The sequence below is a fragment of the Danaus plexippus genome, chromosome 25, assembly GCF_018135715.1.
Source record: "Danaus plexippus chromosome 25, MEX_DaPlex, whole genome shotgun sequence".
Taxonomy (NCBI): domain Eukaryota; kingdom Metazoa; phylum Arthropoda; class Insecta; order Lepidoptera; family Nymphalidae; genus Danaus; species Danaus plexippus.
The window spans coordinates 3564973-3581652 of record NC_083553.1 but is presented as its reverse complement, the minus strand read 5'-3'; the positions used below and the strand labels follow the sequence as shown (position 1 = coordinate 3581652).

At 32.6% G+C, this 16680-nt stretch overlaps 3 protein-coding genes and 1 long non-coding RNA gene across 6 annotated transcripts; 1 reads left to right on the top strand and 3 right to left on the bottom strand.

Moving 5' to 3' along the window:
• The first annotated feature begins 1105 nt into the window (after positions 1-1105).
• On the top strand, positions 1106-10737 carry LOC116775192 (uncharacterized). The gene is made up of 15 exons (XM_061524664.1): positions 1106-1326; positions 4799-5015; positions 5086-5260; positions 5404-5541; positions 5890-6035; positions 6409-6499; positions 6577-6740; positions 7010-7161; positions 7459-7547; positions 7623-7698; positions 7777-7885; positions 8332-9128; positions 9243-9423; positions 9702-9792; positions 10096-10737. The coding sequence occupies exons 2-15, from the start codon at positions 4842-4844 to the stop codon at positions 10272-10274; spliced, it is 2562 nt and encodes an 853-aa protein (XP_061380648.1). The 5' UTR covers positions 1106-1326; positions 4799-4841; the 3' UTR covers positions 10275-10737.
• LOC116775191 (protein SREK1IP1-like) lies at positions 3139-4423 on the bottom strand. Its single transcript, XM_032668037.2, has 3 exons — positions 4208-4423; positions 3507-3679; positions 3139-3312 (listed from the first exon to the last, which is right to left on the bottom strand). Exons 1-3 carry the CDS (start codon positions 4319-4321, stop codon positions 3186-3188), a joined length of 414 nt encoding a protein of 137 aa, XP_032523928.2. The 5' UTR covers positions 4322-4423; the 3' UTR covers positions 3139-3185.
• LOC133319568 (uncharacterized) lies at positions 9849-11642 on the bottom strand. The gene is made up of 2 exons (XR_009753129.1): positions 11510-11642; positions 9849-10571 (listed from the first exon to the last, which is right to left on the bottom strand). It is a non-coding gene; the product is annotated as an uncharacterized LOC133319568 (long non-coding RNA).
• Positions 11643-12274: 632 nt separating this feature from the next.
• On the bottom strand, positions 12275-15234 carry LOC116775123 (protein DEK-like). 3 transcript variants are annotated; one of them, XM_061524619.1, is made up of 9 exons: positions 14897-15234; positions 14502-14672; positions 14264-14426; positions 13808-13924; positions 13563-13648; positions 13305-13416; positions 12994-13142; positions 12772-12924; positions 12276-12579 (listed from the first exon to the last, which is right to left on the bottom strand). In XM_061524619.1, the coding sequence occupies exons 2-9, from the start codon at positions 14523-14525 to the stop codon at positions 12571-12573; spliced, it is 813 nt and encodes a 270-aa protein (XP_061380603.1). In that variant the 5' UTR covers positions 14526-14672; positions 14897-15234; the 3' UTR covers positions 12276-12570. The 3 variants fall into 3 exon arrangements, with proteins under 3 accessions (XP_061380601.1, XP_061380603.1, XP_061380602.1); XM_061524617.1 differs by lacking the exon at positions 14897-15234 and having other exon boundaries at positions 12275-12579; positions 14502-14779; XM_061524618.1 differs by lacking the exons at positions 12276-12579; positions 14897-15234 and having other exon boundaries at positions 12840-12942; positions 14502-14780.
• Between the last annotated feature and the right edge of the window lie 1446 nt (positions 15235-16680).

Sequence of the window (16680 nt, the reverse complement as noted above, 5' to 3'; positions counted from 1 at the left end):
AGTATAACAAACTCGTGTGATATAAATAGTATTAGTCATTTACATAGATTTCGATGTATTATTTGATCGTTATTTTCTTTTTGTTTTACTTTCCATATTCAATGTTTATTAATCTTTAAAATTTCTGAAATATTTAAGTGTATTGAATTTTTTTTCCCATTATTATCATTTTATAGTGTTGTGCTGGCAACATTCGTATGTACAGGCGGAATCTAAAAATTACTCTTAAGCCGAACTCGCGTTCATGTCAAAAATATGTCTATATATATACAAAATTATAATATTTGTTAATTGATATGCCTACCTTAATCGTTTAAAAATTTACTTTGAGTCTTTAAAAACTTTAATTATCGATTTTATATATAATCGAACGGCATATTTTTCCTGAAAATAAGTTCCAATAAAAAAAATCTATAATTTTTCTCCATTTACTTAAGTCATATCGGATATCTTATTAATTATAAAAAATCTTCTAATTATTATCAATTAAACTGCTTTATATTTATTATTTAGGCCATAGGTTTTTTATAAAATAAAATAAAAACTACTACAGCGAACAATATAAGTTGAATTGAAATTTTAGCCAACTTCAAAACAAATTTCATTATAATAGACATTATAACTAGTCTTGGGATATCTGGATGCGTGCTTCATTGAAGCCCTCGCGGATTTAAAGCAAGATTAGTTTACCTTGGTCTAAAGAAGATAAGCAAACTATCAAACGCTTATATTAAGTCCATATAATAATATTATACTTAATATTTCCACTAATTAAGTATTAATTATAATTAGTACCATTGAATACTTAATATTTACAAAGTCTTTAATGTTTTTTAGGCATTAAAACCAAATTTTTATATACCTTAAAAAATTATATAATAGGTGTATAATGATTAGAAAAACTCGCACGACAAATTTTATTTTTCTCGATAAACTATTATTCAACTCATAAAATATTCAAGACACAAAATCTAGCAAGAATTTAAATTGTTAGCCTGGGTGCGTTCATTTGAATATGCGGTGACTGATGTTTGCAACAAAACGATCGACGAGCTTAGTGCTTACTAATGTCTAACATTCCAGTCGCTAGATGGCAGTAGGGTGTTTGAACTTTTGACGTGAACTTGACTAAAACTTCTTACGACTTAACCAAAATATTTGAGTTTTTACTAGAATTAATACAATAATATTTGTTATTTTATATAAATAGTATTATATTTAGTGGAACATAAATTATTATAATCATGGTTTGAATAATTTGTTCATGTGCTCGGTGAAATTTGTGAACATACTTTCAACGTAATTTAAGGAATTTGAGTGATTCAGGTAACAAATATTTATAATACATACATAAATATGTCATTTCATAAGTTATAGGATAACATTATTACAGATTATAACGGAAGCCATACAATAAACCATTAATACAGTTTAGCGTAGTTTACATACTTTCTACTTTCGCTCTCTTTTACTTGTCTTGAAAACCTTTTTCTAAACTTTATTATAATCATTAATTGTGTTAGTGATGGATTGTTTGAAACTTAAATCCTATACATAAATAAAAAATACTTACGTCTTGAGATCATTTATAAGTAAAAGAGCTCTATTTCATTGCGAGTTTAGTTCAGTTGTTATTAATTTTTTTTTAACAAACATTTAAGAATATAATATAGTAGAATATTTTTTTAATCATTGTTATTTTTAATGCTACGTTCTGAAGCAGGTGCTTTATTATAGCTTTTTGTCCCAACTTCTGATAATATCTAGTAAACAAAAGGTGTTATTGCACACCTGGCTTTATGGGAAGCTTAACTGTAGAAAAAAAAACTTTAAAACGTTTCTGACTTTTAATGAAATGTTAAGTAAAATACGAGATAAGATAATTATCTATTATATTAATTACCTTTGAGAGAACAAATAAACCTGCCAAGTGATGGTGTGAATAATTGAAAAATTATATAAATATCGCACATTTATGCTCTGTTTCTGATTTTTCCTAATAATTTTGCCAAAGAAGCAAAAACAACATTACAGATTTTATTTAAATATACAGCATTGGTTAACTTGACCTGATAGGTTATATTAATAGCATCTGTATGTGCATACAACTGTAGGACTTTATAAAGTGAGAGTTCTCATATCAAAATCCCTTAGAAATCGTCTTATACTTTCCCTACTTATTTTTACTCTGAAATATCTTCAGTTTACCTATGAAGGTCCCTTATGATATATGACCATCACAAATCAAGACGATATTGAAAATTTATTGGATCGTTATGATTGCAAACATCGAATTATTTTTTTCATAGTGAATGTATGATACAGCAAACCTTCTAACACTATTACATAAGAACATATACATTGAGTTCTTAAGAATTGTTAAATCCTATGACGGTTTTTGTCTAAAACCAGAGTTCCATGTCCTATAAAGCTTACAGCAGTCAAATAAATCCCTCCGCACAATATTGCATTAAGTAGCTATTATTCGGAACACCTACAAAAATATGTTTAACCAGATAGTGTAATTCCATCAAGACAAGAATTAAATGGGGCACATTATTGGGAATATTGATTGAAACTATTTATGTGGGAACACATTTTATTACTCTTATATATAAAATGATAAAAATATGACATTTTTGTTATTGTACTAACTAACTAACTGCTTTAAAAATCATTATAGTTTAACAGGTTGAGGAAATTTCCATTTTATTCCAAGATTATAATTTATATCAACGACAAATTCTATAGAACAAACTCATTTCATTGGGACTATGTTCTTTTTTATTTTATTTATTTGATTGGTTAGATAGAGAGGTGCTTGGACGGCGGAGGTGAGCGTTTAGTAATATCTGCTTTCAAGTAGTTTTAAATACTGTAGTATCAATTTTACTTCTTTATTTTTACATAATATATATTTAGTAGATTATATAGGGTTCCCTTAAACCTACACCTGGGTCGCAAGTCACAGGCACTGTTGAAGCTCCTCCCTACGGTTCGATTGACCCGGCACCCGCATGGTGAATCCATGGAATGATGAGAATATTGAATTTTTTTTCCGAAAATGCGACTACTTTTCTCACATTTATAAAATCTGCTAAGGGTATAAATAGGTTTTATAACAAAAAAAAAATAAGATTCAGCTTAAAAAACATTTAATTCAGACAGTTAATATTAATCTAATATCATTTTTTACTCTTTTTATGTGATTTGTGTGATTTCTTTGATTTCTTGTGTTTCTTTTTATGTTTCGATTTCTTTTTAGTTTCACTCTCCGAAGACGAACTTCTGCTACTCGAAGAGCTTGATGATCTGGAATATATATATATATATAAATAATAAAAACACAGACACATTTCTATAGGATATCATTTAAATTTAGAATCTTAAGTTATTTTAAAATTAAAAAGTCACCTAAAGTATTCAAAAATAGAAATTCATAGTATTCGAAAATTACTCTAAATTGAATATGTAACCCTTTATAAATGTTATTTATATCTCCACACCTGGATCTTTTTCTTTTCTTGCTTTTCTTTTTCTCTTTCACTTTCTTTAACTTCTCCTGTAACTTCTGACGTAACTCCGCCTCTCTCAAGCTCTGTAATGGAGTCGCGTACTCTTCTTCCGTGTCGCTACTGGTGCTACTAACGTCTAGTACTATTTCTTTATTCGGATCTACCTGGAAATAGATTTTAATACTTATATTTTGAATATATGTATATAAGTGTTGCTAGAAAAATAATAATGGTTATTGAATGTGACAGCATAGTATTAAATAAGTATATCAATTAAAGAATTTTATATATCTGTGACCAAACCTTCATTTAATTAAAAATAATGAAATTTACTTATGTTGTAAGAAATTATGTAAGCCTTATAAAGATTCAGCACAACTTAACAGTTCACAACTAGGAAAATGGTCATTTTGGAAGCTTAGTGATTATTGTTATATCTAGAAATGTCTTTAGAAAAGAGATAAAATGTATCAATAAAAATTATTGATTTGATCGTGCACGCAATGAGAATATTCTTATCATTATAACTAAATATATGTGTGTAACATGTGATTTTTAACTTATTTATAGTAAAAGTAATGATTTCTATTTAAACAACCGTAATATGTATCCATAATTAACATGTTTAGTAATAATTAATAAACAGGATTGTAAGATGCAAACTTTATTACAATAATTAAAAATTCACTCACTTTGATAAAGTTTCTACACTGAAAAGTTAAATGTCCCGCATAACCGCACTTTTTGCAAGCTGATCTCGACGTATCCTTTCCTATTTTGCTTACTAAATCCATGGAGTTGGACATTTCATTTAATAAACATGGAAGTTACTAGAAAGGACCTAATTTTATTAACCAGTTCAAATATATTTGTTTGTTATCCGACGTGAGCGTCGTCGTCTTACGTCATTGTCAAATTCAAAAGACGTCAAATATCACTCGTTTTAAAAAAGGTTCCGTTGTATGCATAGCAAATATGTATTACCGTTAATCAAAGTCAATGTTTTTTGTTTTCTAAAGCTATATTCTATATATATATATATATAGGTTAATAAAAATATACGTGAAATGTTAGGAAAAAAAAATCAGAAAAGCTATAAGTAAATGATAACATCTATTATATTTCTTAATTCCGTTTGTTAGTCAACATTAGTTATATTTAGTAATTAATATTTTTGGTATGGGACGTCTAAACTATACGTATAAAATAAATAAATATATTTTAATCTAAATTTAGTGTTCACTTCAAATGTATAGATAATATTATATAATTTTTGTCAACAGAAATGGAGGTATAACCAAAGAACTAGATGAGAAATGTTCCAAAATGGCGGAATTCCTACCCCTTTGCGATGTTCTATTCAACGTCATATCCTTAGCTGGATATTTCTGCGACGTTGTGTTCGACCTCGTAATGGGTTATGCGCTTCTTGAGAGAGGCTACAAATGTACATTTGCAGCTACTATTTCTATAGTCATTACTTCCCTTCTTATATCGCAGGTTGTATTTATAAAAAAAAATACATAATAAATATTAATATAAATCTATAAATAACTGTTTATCATTGTAGGTGCTTTCAATTCGTTGGTATCTACATATGTGGTGGGCGAATGAGGATCGTAAGGATCGGCCGCCCTGGTTGCCTATATTGGTTCATTGCCTGCAAATGGGTGTTCTGTGGCGCTATGCACGATTGTTGGTACCGGTTGAGCTGAGGAGGGTTAAACATCAAGTTAGGGATTTATGTGAGTATCTGATAGAGTTAAATTATTCAATAATTATTTTTCTCCAGAATTTTTAGAAACAAAAATCTGAGGAATTTGTTTATTTTATGCCTATGCTTATTTATAAGTATAATATATAAAACCTTATTGTCATTTCCTGTCAGGTATGTTACGTTTGGTTCACGCGTTCTGCGAGGCGGCTCCGATGCTGCTTTTGCAAATACACATCTTACTTAAGAATGCTGACTTAGAAACATCGAACGAATTGACACTTACAGAACCCACTGTCGATGAACCATCAGGTAATAATATAAAATATCCTCTTCTTAGCTCCAAAAACTATTTTCAATACAATATATTTTGAAATGTTATTTCATGTCTGTTTTTTTTTTTTAAATAATATACTAGAGACAAAAACGAACAATCGAGTATAATAAATTTATTGACCGTCCATCTATGAAAAGTAGTACATTCATCTGGATATAATAAATTTGATTCTAGCTAACTTTTTCCCGTACTATCATGTATTTAAATTACGTGTTTTTGTTGTATCTCAAAGAAGATATCGTAAAACGTAACCAGACATTCAAAGGTATCATAGAATATACTGAAATCTTCTGTATTAGTATATTTCTCATTTCTCCCACCAGCCAACAAGGCGTTCGCTGATTTGAACGTGATATCAGCGTCGCTGTCTTTGTTTTCTGTGTGCTGGGCTCTCGCTAGCTTCAGCAAGAACGTGCGTCTGCAGAACGTTCACCGTCTGGTACTGACGTGGCTGGGAGTAATTTTTCAGGTAGGTCCTTTAGTTAGGAAGATTTATATTTGAAATTTTTTAATGTCTTAGATTAGAATTTTCATTCGCCTGTCTGGTAGAGCCACTATAAAGAGAAAATTATGAGAAGACATATCATCAATATGCTTAATACAAGTTTGGATCGGTAACACATACGAATCGTTTCTCACGTTAATATGCGAAAAACTGATAACGCTCCGTACAAGGCATGATAATAAAACTTTTATTAACCATAGAGATATATAACACATATAGAAACCTTTATTTTTTTTAAATTTAGCCAAAATTAATTAAACTTTAGTGCCTAGGTTTAGATGTGTAATGAGAAGCGATGAGATTGCTACTTTATTCGGACACTTGTACTTGTTTGCAGTTTCTTTGGCGTCTCGGCACGGTATCGGCTAGGATATGTGCCTTGAGCGTTTTCGCTTTAGTTTACGAATATTGGGTGTTTCTAGTTATAAGTAAGTAATATATACAGTTTTGGCCTTAAAATTTAATTAAATTAAATTAACTGTTAATATATATACATTTTTTTCAGGCCTACATTGGATATCTATGTTTTTATGGTTGATATCACCAAAGAACGTTTTCCACGGTGAACGGATAAGTCGTCCACGTAAAGCATATTTGTCAGCGCTGATAGCTTTTGTGTATGTCTTCGCGTACATTAATCTTCAAGAGCACAATCACAGGCAGAAAATGGTATGATATACGCGTCGTTGTCACTTTGTAACAGTAAAAACATAATTTCGTGTGACCATTGGAATTTGATGAAATGCTCTTGTTCAGTCATCAATAATATGTTTTGTCGTAATAATTTTTAATTACCCGCATCTAATCTAACTTAGCTTCTATATTAAGCCTTGAGTCACTGTGATTCACGTATTTGCTACCGTATCATGTCATGGGACAATTTTATTTCATGATGATGAAATCATAATCTCGTCAACATTGATCATATCATCGTGAAGGTCGTGTTCTACTGTGTGATGTGTGTCGAGAACTGTGTGTTGGTGACCGCCTGGTGGTGTTCGTGGCGAGGGTCGCTCCGTCCCCAGGCGATTGCAGCTGCTGCAGCTGGTGCGGCTGTTGCAGGTCTCGCCTGCATGCTGCTCTATTACAGGTGAGCAGGTTATATAGGTGTAAGGTGTTCTATACTGAATGTGTTAGTGTGTCTATGAATAAATGTTTAATTTTGAGTTTGAGTGTGTGGGTGTCCTTCGTGAATGTTATATAATAATAAGGTTGCGATAGTGTGATCTTCTGTGTGTGTGCGTGTGTGTGAGCTGCTGTGTGTGTACTATAAGATAGACTTAAAATACCAATTGGACACTTTCAATATTATAATAATACCAATAAGTTAGTATTTCCATGCTTGTATATATCATGATACAGAAACCACAGATAACGATTCTTTCAGATATTTCCACGTCCGCAGATTAGGCTACATGCTAGGCGAACATCAACAGGGAACTAACAGTACGAATGCGTCGTCGCAAAATAAAAATGGTATTATAATTTTTATAATCTTACACCATAATATTTAGACAATATTTTTAATATTTTCGTTCATTATACCAACAGAAAAGCCAAATCAGAACGACAACGCGACTATACCGGGAGTTTTTAACTGTAGATTTTCAAATCCAGTCAACAACAGGTAAATTGAATCTCATGTATAAGTTCATCGAAATAATTCAATGATGTGTATATTTTTTTGTTTTTTTTTTTATGACAGCGCAGCAAACGGTCGTAAGAAGAAGAAGCCGACGTCCTTTGTACCGCCTCCCGCGGCCCAACCTGTAGCTTTTTGGAGGAGGCCCCTTCCAACCGCACACAACCATCACGTGAGTTCAATATAAATACAACCCAGTTCAGGTGTTTGTAGATAATTCTATCTGATATATTGATAAACAAACAGGGAAATGTAAATTTTCATGCAAAATATAAAATTGAAGCCAGTTAAATATTGTATGAAAGGCATAAAATACTTAAGGACTTTTTAACTCTATACAACTAAAATAATTTTATAAAATGTTAGTTTAGTTTAGTTAGTTAGTTTTTATATCTATTTATTAAGATTGTGTGTTTTTTTTGCCATTTTGTGGGATTTTTTGCTACACCCAAAAAAATTCTGTTCAAAACTCCACTATAACAATTTGCATCAACGATGCAGCCGTTTAGATAATTGACAAAAAGTTTCGATTTCTCTTCGAATATATTATTTTTTACCACTAATGTAAAACACAATTTAAGGAAACCTCTAACATACGCATTATTTGTATATATCCAGGGTGGGTCTTCAGAAAACGAAGGATCAAGTGTCGGCTCGCGTGTGAACATTCAACAGAAATTACAAGAAAAGAAACAAAAGCAGCTAGCGGAACTAAGGGTCATAGAAGAAGAAATAAAACAAGGGAAATTGGCAAAGACGACGCCGGTAGCCGCCGAAGAAATATACAGCAGTCTGCAAAGACAGCCGATACCCAGAGCGAAAACGCACGCAGAACCACCGGCGTGGCCTAGTATAGAAATGACGCACTCCTACCAGAACTACCCCGTCTTACCCCACAACTGCCACGTCTACCCCACATACACGGAAATAAAACCTGAATACAATCAAAACTTCCAACCCAACGAAAAAATACAGAACATATACAATCAGGATTCTAGATCCTTCTACGAGAACCCGGCGAACCTGCGCAACGAGGTCAACAGGCAACTCAGATCACCGAACTACTTGGAGCGGAAATATGAATCCAATGTATGCATCAACAACAGTCCCAGGAAATACATAGCCGACAATAATTACGACCAAACGAGGACACAATACTCGGGTGACAGGCAGGATTTCACTTACGAGGACAATCAGACGTACAATAAGGACGAATATTCCTTACACAACGCTATAAACGTGCAGGGCATGTACGACTGTAGTCAATATAACCAAAACTGCGAGAGGTTCCCTTATCTGGGCGGCAAGATGGAACAGATAAGGAAGGTCCAGCGGTGTAGGACCCCTGAAATATTATTGGCACCGCATTATCTAGAGGGATGCAATAGACAATTTTGTAACTGGGCGCCTTACACGTAAGTTATTATTTGTTTGAGAGGAAAGCTTATCTTTTTTTTGTATGATTAATAGATTAAATTTGATCAAACCAATAAATTAACTTGTGGTAAAAAAAATGTTCTTTTTTTTAGCAATAGGAAAAAGGAGGAAGTGGCGGGTGCTGGTGCGGGTGCGGGTGTGGGTGTGGGTGTTGGTGCGAATGTGGGCGCGGCCGTGGGTGCATCGGGGGTGAACACGGCTACGGTCGAGAGTAGCGAGGAATCGGGTGACAAGAGAGATACTCCGCGCCCTCCTAGTGATATCGATAGTCAGGTATAAACAACAAATTAATTAATAACAATTCTATTATATTACATTAATATATTTTTCTTATGATCTTAGAGAGTTACAATATATACGATATAATTTTTTTTCACTTGTTAACTCAAAAAAATCCATCGACCTTGAAATTATGAAATAATTTATTTTACAACGAATTTGATGTAAAATATATATTCTTATAAAAATACTCAGATATTAAATTTTTTGACACCGTTAGTTTTATCCAAACAGTACTAATGTTATAACTAACTATATTATCTGTGCTCCAGATATCTCTTCCCCGTTCGTACACCCTGCCACGTGAGTTTCGTTACTGGCGCCGTCGTCCGCGACCAGCTCCATCGAACAACAGCAGTGATGGTGTGTACACAAACATACAAAAACATAGACTACTTTTCCCAATAACAGATTCTAAATATTGAAAATGACTTTAATCAATTAAATAATATTATATGTGAAGTCATAATTTTCTTATTAATATAAAATATATACTTAGATAATATTTTAGATCTGGTTTAGATAATAAAAGAAAGACATTATCAAAAAATGAATTTCCGTACAATGCGACACCAAATGATATCATATATAGCGACATCTATCGTCAATTATCGTGCAACTTGTATCTCAAAGGCACATCATTATCAATTTTTCTTATTATCTCAGGTGATGTAGATAGCGCTGATAACGACAGCGATCACCGCTCCAACTGTTCTGCGGGCTCTCAGATACAGCCGCCTACATACGGGGAATTCCCGTACGGGCCGCGACACGAATACGACTACGCGTGTCCGGGGCGACGGCGACTACGGAAACAGGGGCCCAAACCGGAAACTAAGCTATAGAATATATATATAGTTTTTTGTTATTTTTTTCATACAAATCTAGATAATATAGAATTGTTACAAAAATTACAACAATAGTGTTATAATTATTGTTAAGTCATTATTGTTTGAAATGCGACCTCAATAAATGATATCTTTTTTCGCTGGCAACACTATAATATCTGCCAAATAGGAACTGTACTGAAATCTTGATACCGCCTTTTTATGAAACCATTTTTATTTGTAACTGGTTACACTGCATATTATGAACTTATATAATCTGTGGGAAGTGATATATCGCAACATCCGTCCATGACACTGAAACATTGAGATTTTCTAACTTTAATATAAATAATGCCATTAATTTTTTTTTTCTATTAATAAATGTTAATATGTAAGTTGTAAATGTAAAATTTGTACTATTGTATATTTGTATATTGATGTACTTTTGTAGAAAAGAATTAATGAATCCAATGAAGAATTTGCTACATGTTTTATTTGTCTTATTCCATATTGTAATTATAATAAAAATCATATCAAAAACGGTCCATCATATAGTAAGTCTCGCTGAATAAATATATACCTAACAAGCAAGGATGTAGATTAAATTGACATGTTACAAGTGGCGCCATCTGTGCTGTACTAATTATAATATACTATAATACTTAGAATTACTTTTTTGACTGATTATAATTAACTATAGTACTGAAGTATTGTATATTTTTAATGGCAGCATTTAAGTATTAACTTGTATTCGAAGTACTTGCTGGCTTCAGCAATTTTGTAGGACATTACTAGAAGAAACACAGAATATTGAAAATCAATTCTCAAACTGTGTCTCAAACAGATGATTATCTTGACTCCATTGATCTTGACTTGACTCAGAAGATATTAAACAACATGTAAGGGTGCGTTATAATATAATGTGTGAAATGTAGAGAACCTCCTTCTTACTGCCCCTTGGGTCACTCACCGGCCATCCCCAAATCTTCTACACTAAGATCCATATAATATAATTTCTTCATTGAATTACAATAATCACAGATTGTCGGGATTTTAGAAACAAAATACCAATAGTGCACCAATATGTAAAAATTTAAAACTAATCAGCACAAGTCGTAGATGAGATGAAAGTTCAGAGGACGATTCGTAATTTAAAGACACATCCAGTGATTTAGAAGATTTCGTAAAATTATTTACAGCGAAAAAAACATAATGTTTTACTTATTAAGAGATAATATTTGCTGTATACTTACGAAAGTGTTTATTACTCGTCTTTCCTAAAAAATAAGAATATAATATACTAATTTATTTTTAATTAATACAAACATCAATTTGGTTGTCCCAAGATATATATGTCCGCAAATATCTGACGTATTTTAAGTCACTGACAAGTGAGTCGCTTTCTTCGCTGTCACCTCTAACACCGCAGGAGGTGACTTTTATTAGAGCAAAGACTATAATGGACTGGGTTGTTCTGTAAGATTATTATATTGTAATAAAAAATAATAATTAAAAGTAATAAAAACAGCGCTAACTGTTAAATGAATTCAAATATTAGTCAGTGATTTAGTAATCAATTAAAATTACTGTAAGACGTATACAAAAAACCGTTACTTGTATTAATCAAGTTTCGAAGTTTAATCTAGTTTTTACGTATGGCATTCCAATTTTTTTTTTGTATTCTTAGACAAAGGCTTACTGCATTCCTGTGTTGCTAGCTCATAATAACATATTATAAGTATTTCAACGAACTATAGAATTATTTATATAAGACTAAAAAATATGAAAAAAATATTAAGAAAAACGTATTTGCTTGCGCCTGCGCTATAGTTTCATGCAATCATTGTAATGAATTTCAGTTTTAAAGAAAAATTTATTTCGTGTAAAGTTATTTTATTTTTTCGTTTTATTTATTGTTCAAATTAACGTAAGATGTATAACTATTTCGTGCGTTCATACGAAAGGGCTTCAATAAATAAAAACTTTTTGAACGACTCAAGTCGTTTCCCACATTTATTACACAGTAAGAGAAAAAACATATATAAACAAGAGTAGAACTCATAAATAAATAGAAATTTAAACTAACAGTAGGTACACACATTCACAAAATAGTATTTATTAAGGAATAGGAAACATTTCATAGTGTATATTTATATTTCCGCCATAGCTTTAGACGTATTCTACGGCGTCCAATAATGTATAAATTTCATCTCAAAAGTTAATAGACATGAAGTGAAGACATCGAGAAGGGGATCCAATTGATTAACATCTCCAAAAAACACCAAATAGTTTTATGCGCCAAATCTTTAACTTCCTAGAGAAGCTGCAACAAAAGAAAGAATCAGTGCTGCAGAGACCAGAAAAATACGAATTAATTTAAAGTGCATGTAAGTAATAAAAAAGATCAGTTCTTCACTTAAACGACATTATGTTTCTATTTATGAATTTTCTAGCATATGGAAAGGCAAATACAAAAGTCGCCACTAGGGGCCTTTAGTTTTGGTTCAATAATTACCGATTTGACTGTAGCTTTGATGAAGTCCCTCTTGTTGACCAGATCGTAGTCCGGGAACTGGCTGTAAACCGCTCTGCAGATAGTGTTCATAGTAATCTTCTCCAGATTCAATCCCGTCAAAATTTTCTGCAAAAACTTCCTTATATCCTCGTCCTAATAACCATTTAAAAGCTTTAACACTAATGATATAATGTATACACCACCTTATACATATCAACTCACTGTTGGTAGACGTCTCGCTCTAGCATAACCGGGTAAAGCAATTTCCTGTCCAATCCCTGGTTTGGCTACTTTTTCATCACACACGCTTGTTATCTCCCCGGACGCCAAAGAGCCACTTTCATCTGGCTGCGATAGCACAGTGGTGTCATCTGTGTCATCATTAAGATATTTTGAATTATTCGATTAAGGAAAATAATTGATTGAAGATTATCATTTATAAGAAAAAGTATCGAAATTACTAATAGCAACTGTCTCGGGATCACAGCATATGCCCATACAGAATCTATCTGGATTTATATTCGATCAATTACCGATAGAAGAGGATATTTCCTTGTCAGAAATCATCTTAGTGTCAGCCTCCTTCTCGCTGTCACTGATGTCACAGATCGCGCGACAACACTCTGAACTTCCAACACACGAACCCTAGATGTATAATCAATGATATACACAATGAGAATACAATAGTTTGTATTTATTAGACAAAATATTATTTAACATTGGAATAAACTGAGAGAATAATGTGTAACTTCAAACGCTGTTTTCGTGTCGATGGTCCTTGGTATACTCACTTCGGAGTAGTCTGACCCATCTCTGGCCCTCTCTGAACACGCCACCATCGTCTCAGCATCGGATTCATAGTCGTCGTCCGAAACAGCTTTAAATAAGACACAATATAATGTGATGTACACATACCACTAAACTTTACATACGTGTAAGCCTTACAAAAGGAAGGATTTTTTTTAAACTATCATTATCTACGTATAGAAAAAAAAGTGTATTCTAATTGGCGAGTACTGTGTTTCTAGACACGAACCTCTATGGTAAGTCTTAGCAATGCTCTCGATCGTACGAACGCATCGGAAATATGGAGAGTTGGACTCCGGCTTCACGAGGAACTCCACGAGCCTGAAAGCCTGATCCCTCGTCCCGCCTACAAAATATTCGTTTCAATTACGATAATTCATTTGATTATTGAAAATTTATACCTCCAAAATGTCAATGTGTTTAACAATCAGTAGATACTTCGGATGTAAGCTAATTTAACACGACAAGCAGTTAACAAAGATCAATAATGCCTTGGATATAAAAAGACATTTTTTTATACAATAAACGTCGTTGAAAGCGGAAGCTCTCGAATGACTTGTGGGTAAAAACAAACTTAAGCGTCGAACAATCAGCCAATAGTATAAAAAGATTGTTACTATAAATGAAACTGTATTAAAATGGTCGAGTAAAAATAATTTAACCAAAAGAAAATGAATTTAACCACCTTCAATATCGAGGTCCAACATGTCGCACAAAACTCTCAACTTATGAGGATCCATGCAGAGAGTTTCTTCAAACTTGTGTATGTGTCTACGTGAAGCTGTGTTGTATTCATAGCCTTTGAACTTTTTGATGTTCAGCATTAAAAGGCTATCGCGGGTGAGTTTCTGGACGAATAAAAAAAAAATTAAATTAATCTCTTTCATCCAGTAAAACTTTAAGTGCTGTTATTTATCACTTACTCCATATAAATAGAGATGCAACATCTTCAGGTCCACAACATGGTATCGGTTGAGGGCGTCGTTTACATTGTGTAAGTATCCCAATGGTACACCCAGGCCATTTGGTATTCGAAACTCAGGCACATTCAGCACCGCCCCCGGATCCCCTTGATCTGATTCATCATCAGAGCCCTTGCAACAGCAGGTCTTTAAATACATATCACAGTAGCACAGACACATATCTAAGTTTTATGAGGAAATGAAATTTAATTTAAATTTCCCAGACGTCCGCTCCGGGGAAGAACCGAGTAACGACTGCTAATATATAACAACATAACAAAGGGAACATATGTTCTGCGAACTAAGCTTTCTATTTTTAGTGAGACGATATGAAATATTTTGAATATTATATATACCTTTACGATAATGTTTGAGAATGCTCAAAAGCTCGTATTCCATGTGTGACTTCCACCCACGAGCGACCTGGTGTTGGCTGCTTGGAGAACTGCCTCAGAAAATCATGGCCAGCCCTCGTCGGACTGTATTGTGAATCTACCAACAGCACCATTTCTTTATATCTCTTAACGGTATATTAATGTGACATTTTCTATTAAGACGATAACCATGGGAAAAACAAAAACAAGCCTTCGGCTGGTTAAGGGCGCATGCGCGGGACATATTTCTCAAAATGTCATTGATCGCATGACCTAATATTAAGTTCATTGCAATAGGTCCTGTTCCCATTCGTTTAACACATTTTGCTTGGCCCGATTTATGATAGTGCGTCATTCGTTGCAAGCCCCGGCTGTCCTCAATCGCATCTTGCACCTGGTGACGCAACATGTAATATTTTTAATCTGTGCCGAACGTTTATGTGGTAGCGTTTTAAAAACCGCTGATTATAAAAAAGCGTTTAACTTTGATGACACAGAATAAAATAATAAAATGGCGGATATTTAGGGAAATGAGTTGAGAAAATGATGGAAAAGTTTTTTTTTAAGTTGGGGATATGTTTATCAAAATAAATAACATTTTAGAGTCAATCATGAAACGTTGGTTCGTAAGATTGTAATGTAAGTTTGAGTCGTAATTGATGAGAAGAAATGACTATGAAATAAATTATCAATTTAAATCTATGCCCCAACTTGGTTCTATTAGAACTGGTTCTAAAAGAAATCCTATTAGAAAAGTAATTTTTTATCTGATAGTGCTAATCAAACAAAGGGATTATGTTTAACGAAATTTTAATGTTAATATTTGAGATTATGTCTCTTATTACATGTCTCGAGAAAGGAGAACTAATTTCGATTAAATCACTTTGAGGTTTATTAGGTGTACTTTAGAATGACCGGGTGTATTGGTGACGTGTTAATTTTGACAATCCCTTCTTTAGGGCGCAAGGAATGTTTCTCAAACGAATAAAAATATTAACAACGCCATAATATTCCATGATTCCAGTGCGAATAGAGCCATAGCAAAGAAAAAGAAATGTTACGATCTTGAAGGAAAAAACATGCACATAAAACGAGTAAGGAACTATTATGACTTAAGTAAGAAAATTTAAAATACCTTACCAAAATACGAGCGTCCCTTATCTTATCGTATATTTCTCTTAATAAACTACGTTAATACTATGATGTTAACCGGCCAGTTTTAATGCAAACTTGGCGTAGGCATTACCGTACTGTAGATATCTAAAACTATAAGATTCTATAAACAACATTTATGTTTGTTACAGAGATCAGGTAAATAATGCGTAAGGTTTTACGTTGATAAATATGTTTTAAAATCCTGAACACAAATTACTAACTACCTAGTTTAAAAAAAAATACATTTGATTGTTGAAAATGTTATTCAATAATTAAGTAAAAATTAATAAATAAGAGCAAATATCCCACTGTATTATTAATTAATATATATTTTATTTTTTTTGTAACAATCTACATGAGACAATTTTTTTAATTATTATGATAGCTCTCGCAAAATTATGATTGTATTCTTAAGACAAACTTTCAAAATCACACTACATACGAAGCGTTTCCAGTGTCTCACTGCATGACCTAAGTTAATAGTATAATTTGCTAAGGTGTACGAATGAAAAACTTTTAACGCTGCAAACTTAGGGTAAGTTCTGTTTTGGATTTGCCAACATATCTAAGGGAAGTAAAAGATTTCTTCAAATTCTACGTAATTATAAGTT

Bases quoted from the DNA above. Each gene is read 5' to 3' on its own strand.
- LOC116775123 (XM_061524617.1), bottom strand. From the start codon at position 14,720: ATGTGTCTGTGCTACTGTGATATGTATTTAAAGACCTGCTGTTGCAAG. The intron at 14,427-14,501 runs GTAAGTGATAAA...TTATTCGTCCAG, and splicing joins TGCATCTCTATTTATATGGA to AAACTCACCCGCGATAGCCT. The intron at 13,417-13,562 runs GTGAGTATACCA...TTATACATCTAG, and splicing joins ATGGGTCAGACTACTCCGAA to GGTTCGTGTGTTGGAAGTTC.
- LOC116775192 (XM_061524664.1), top strand. From the start codon at position 4,842: ATGGCGGAATTCCTACCCCTTTGCGATGTTCTATTCAACGTCATATCC. The intron at 6,036-6,408 runs GTAGGTCCTTTA...ACTTGTTTGCAG, and splicing joins GGCTGGGAGTAATTTTTCAG to TTTCTTTGGCGTCTCGGCAC. The intron at 9,793-10,095 runs GTGTGTACACAA...TTATTATCTCAG, and splicing joins ATCGAACAACAGCAGTGATG to GTGATGTAGATAGCGCTGAT.
- LOC116775191 (XM_032668037.2), bottom strand. From the start codon at position 4,321: ATGTCCAACTCCATGGATTTAGTAAGCAAAATAGGAAAGGATACGTCG. The intron at 3,680-4,207 runs GTGAGTGAATTT...ATCTATTTCCAG, and splicing joins AGTGTAGAAACTTTATCAAA to GTAGATCCGAATAAAGAAAT. The intron at 3,313-3,506 runs GTGTGGAGATAT...TATATATTCCAG, and splicing joins AAGAAAAGAAAAAGATCCAG to ATCATCAAGCTCTTCGAGTA.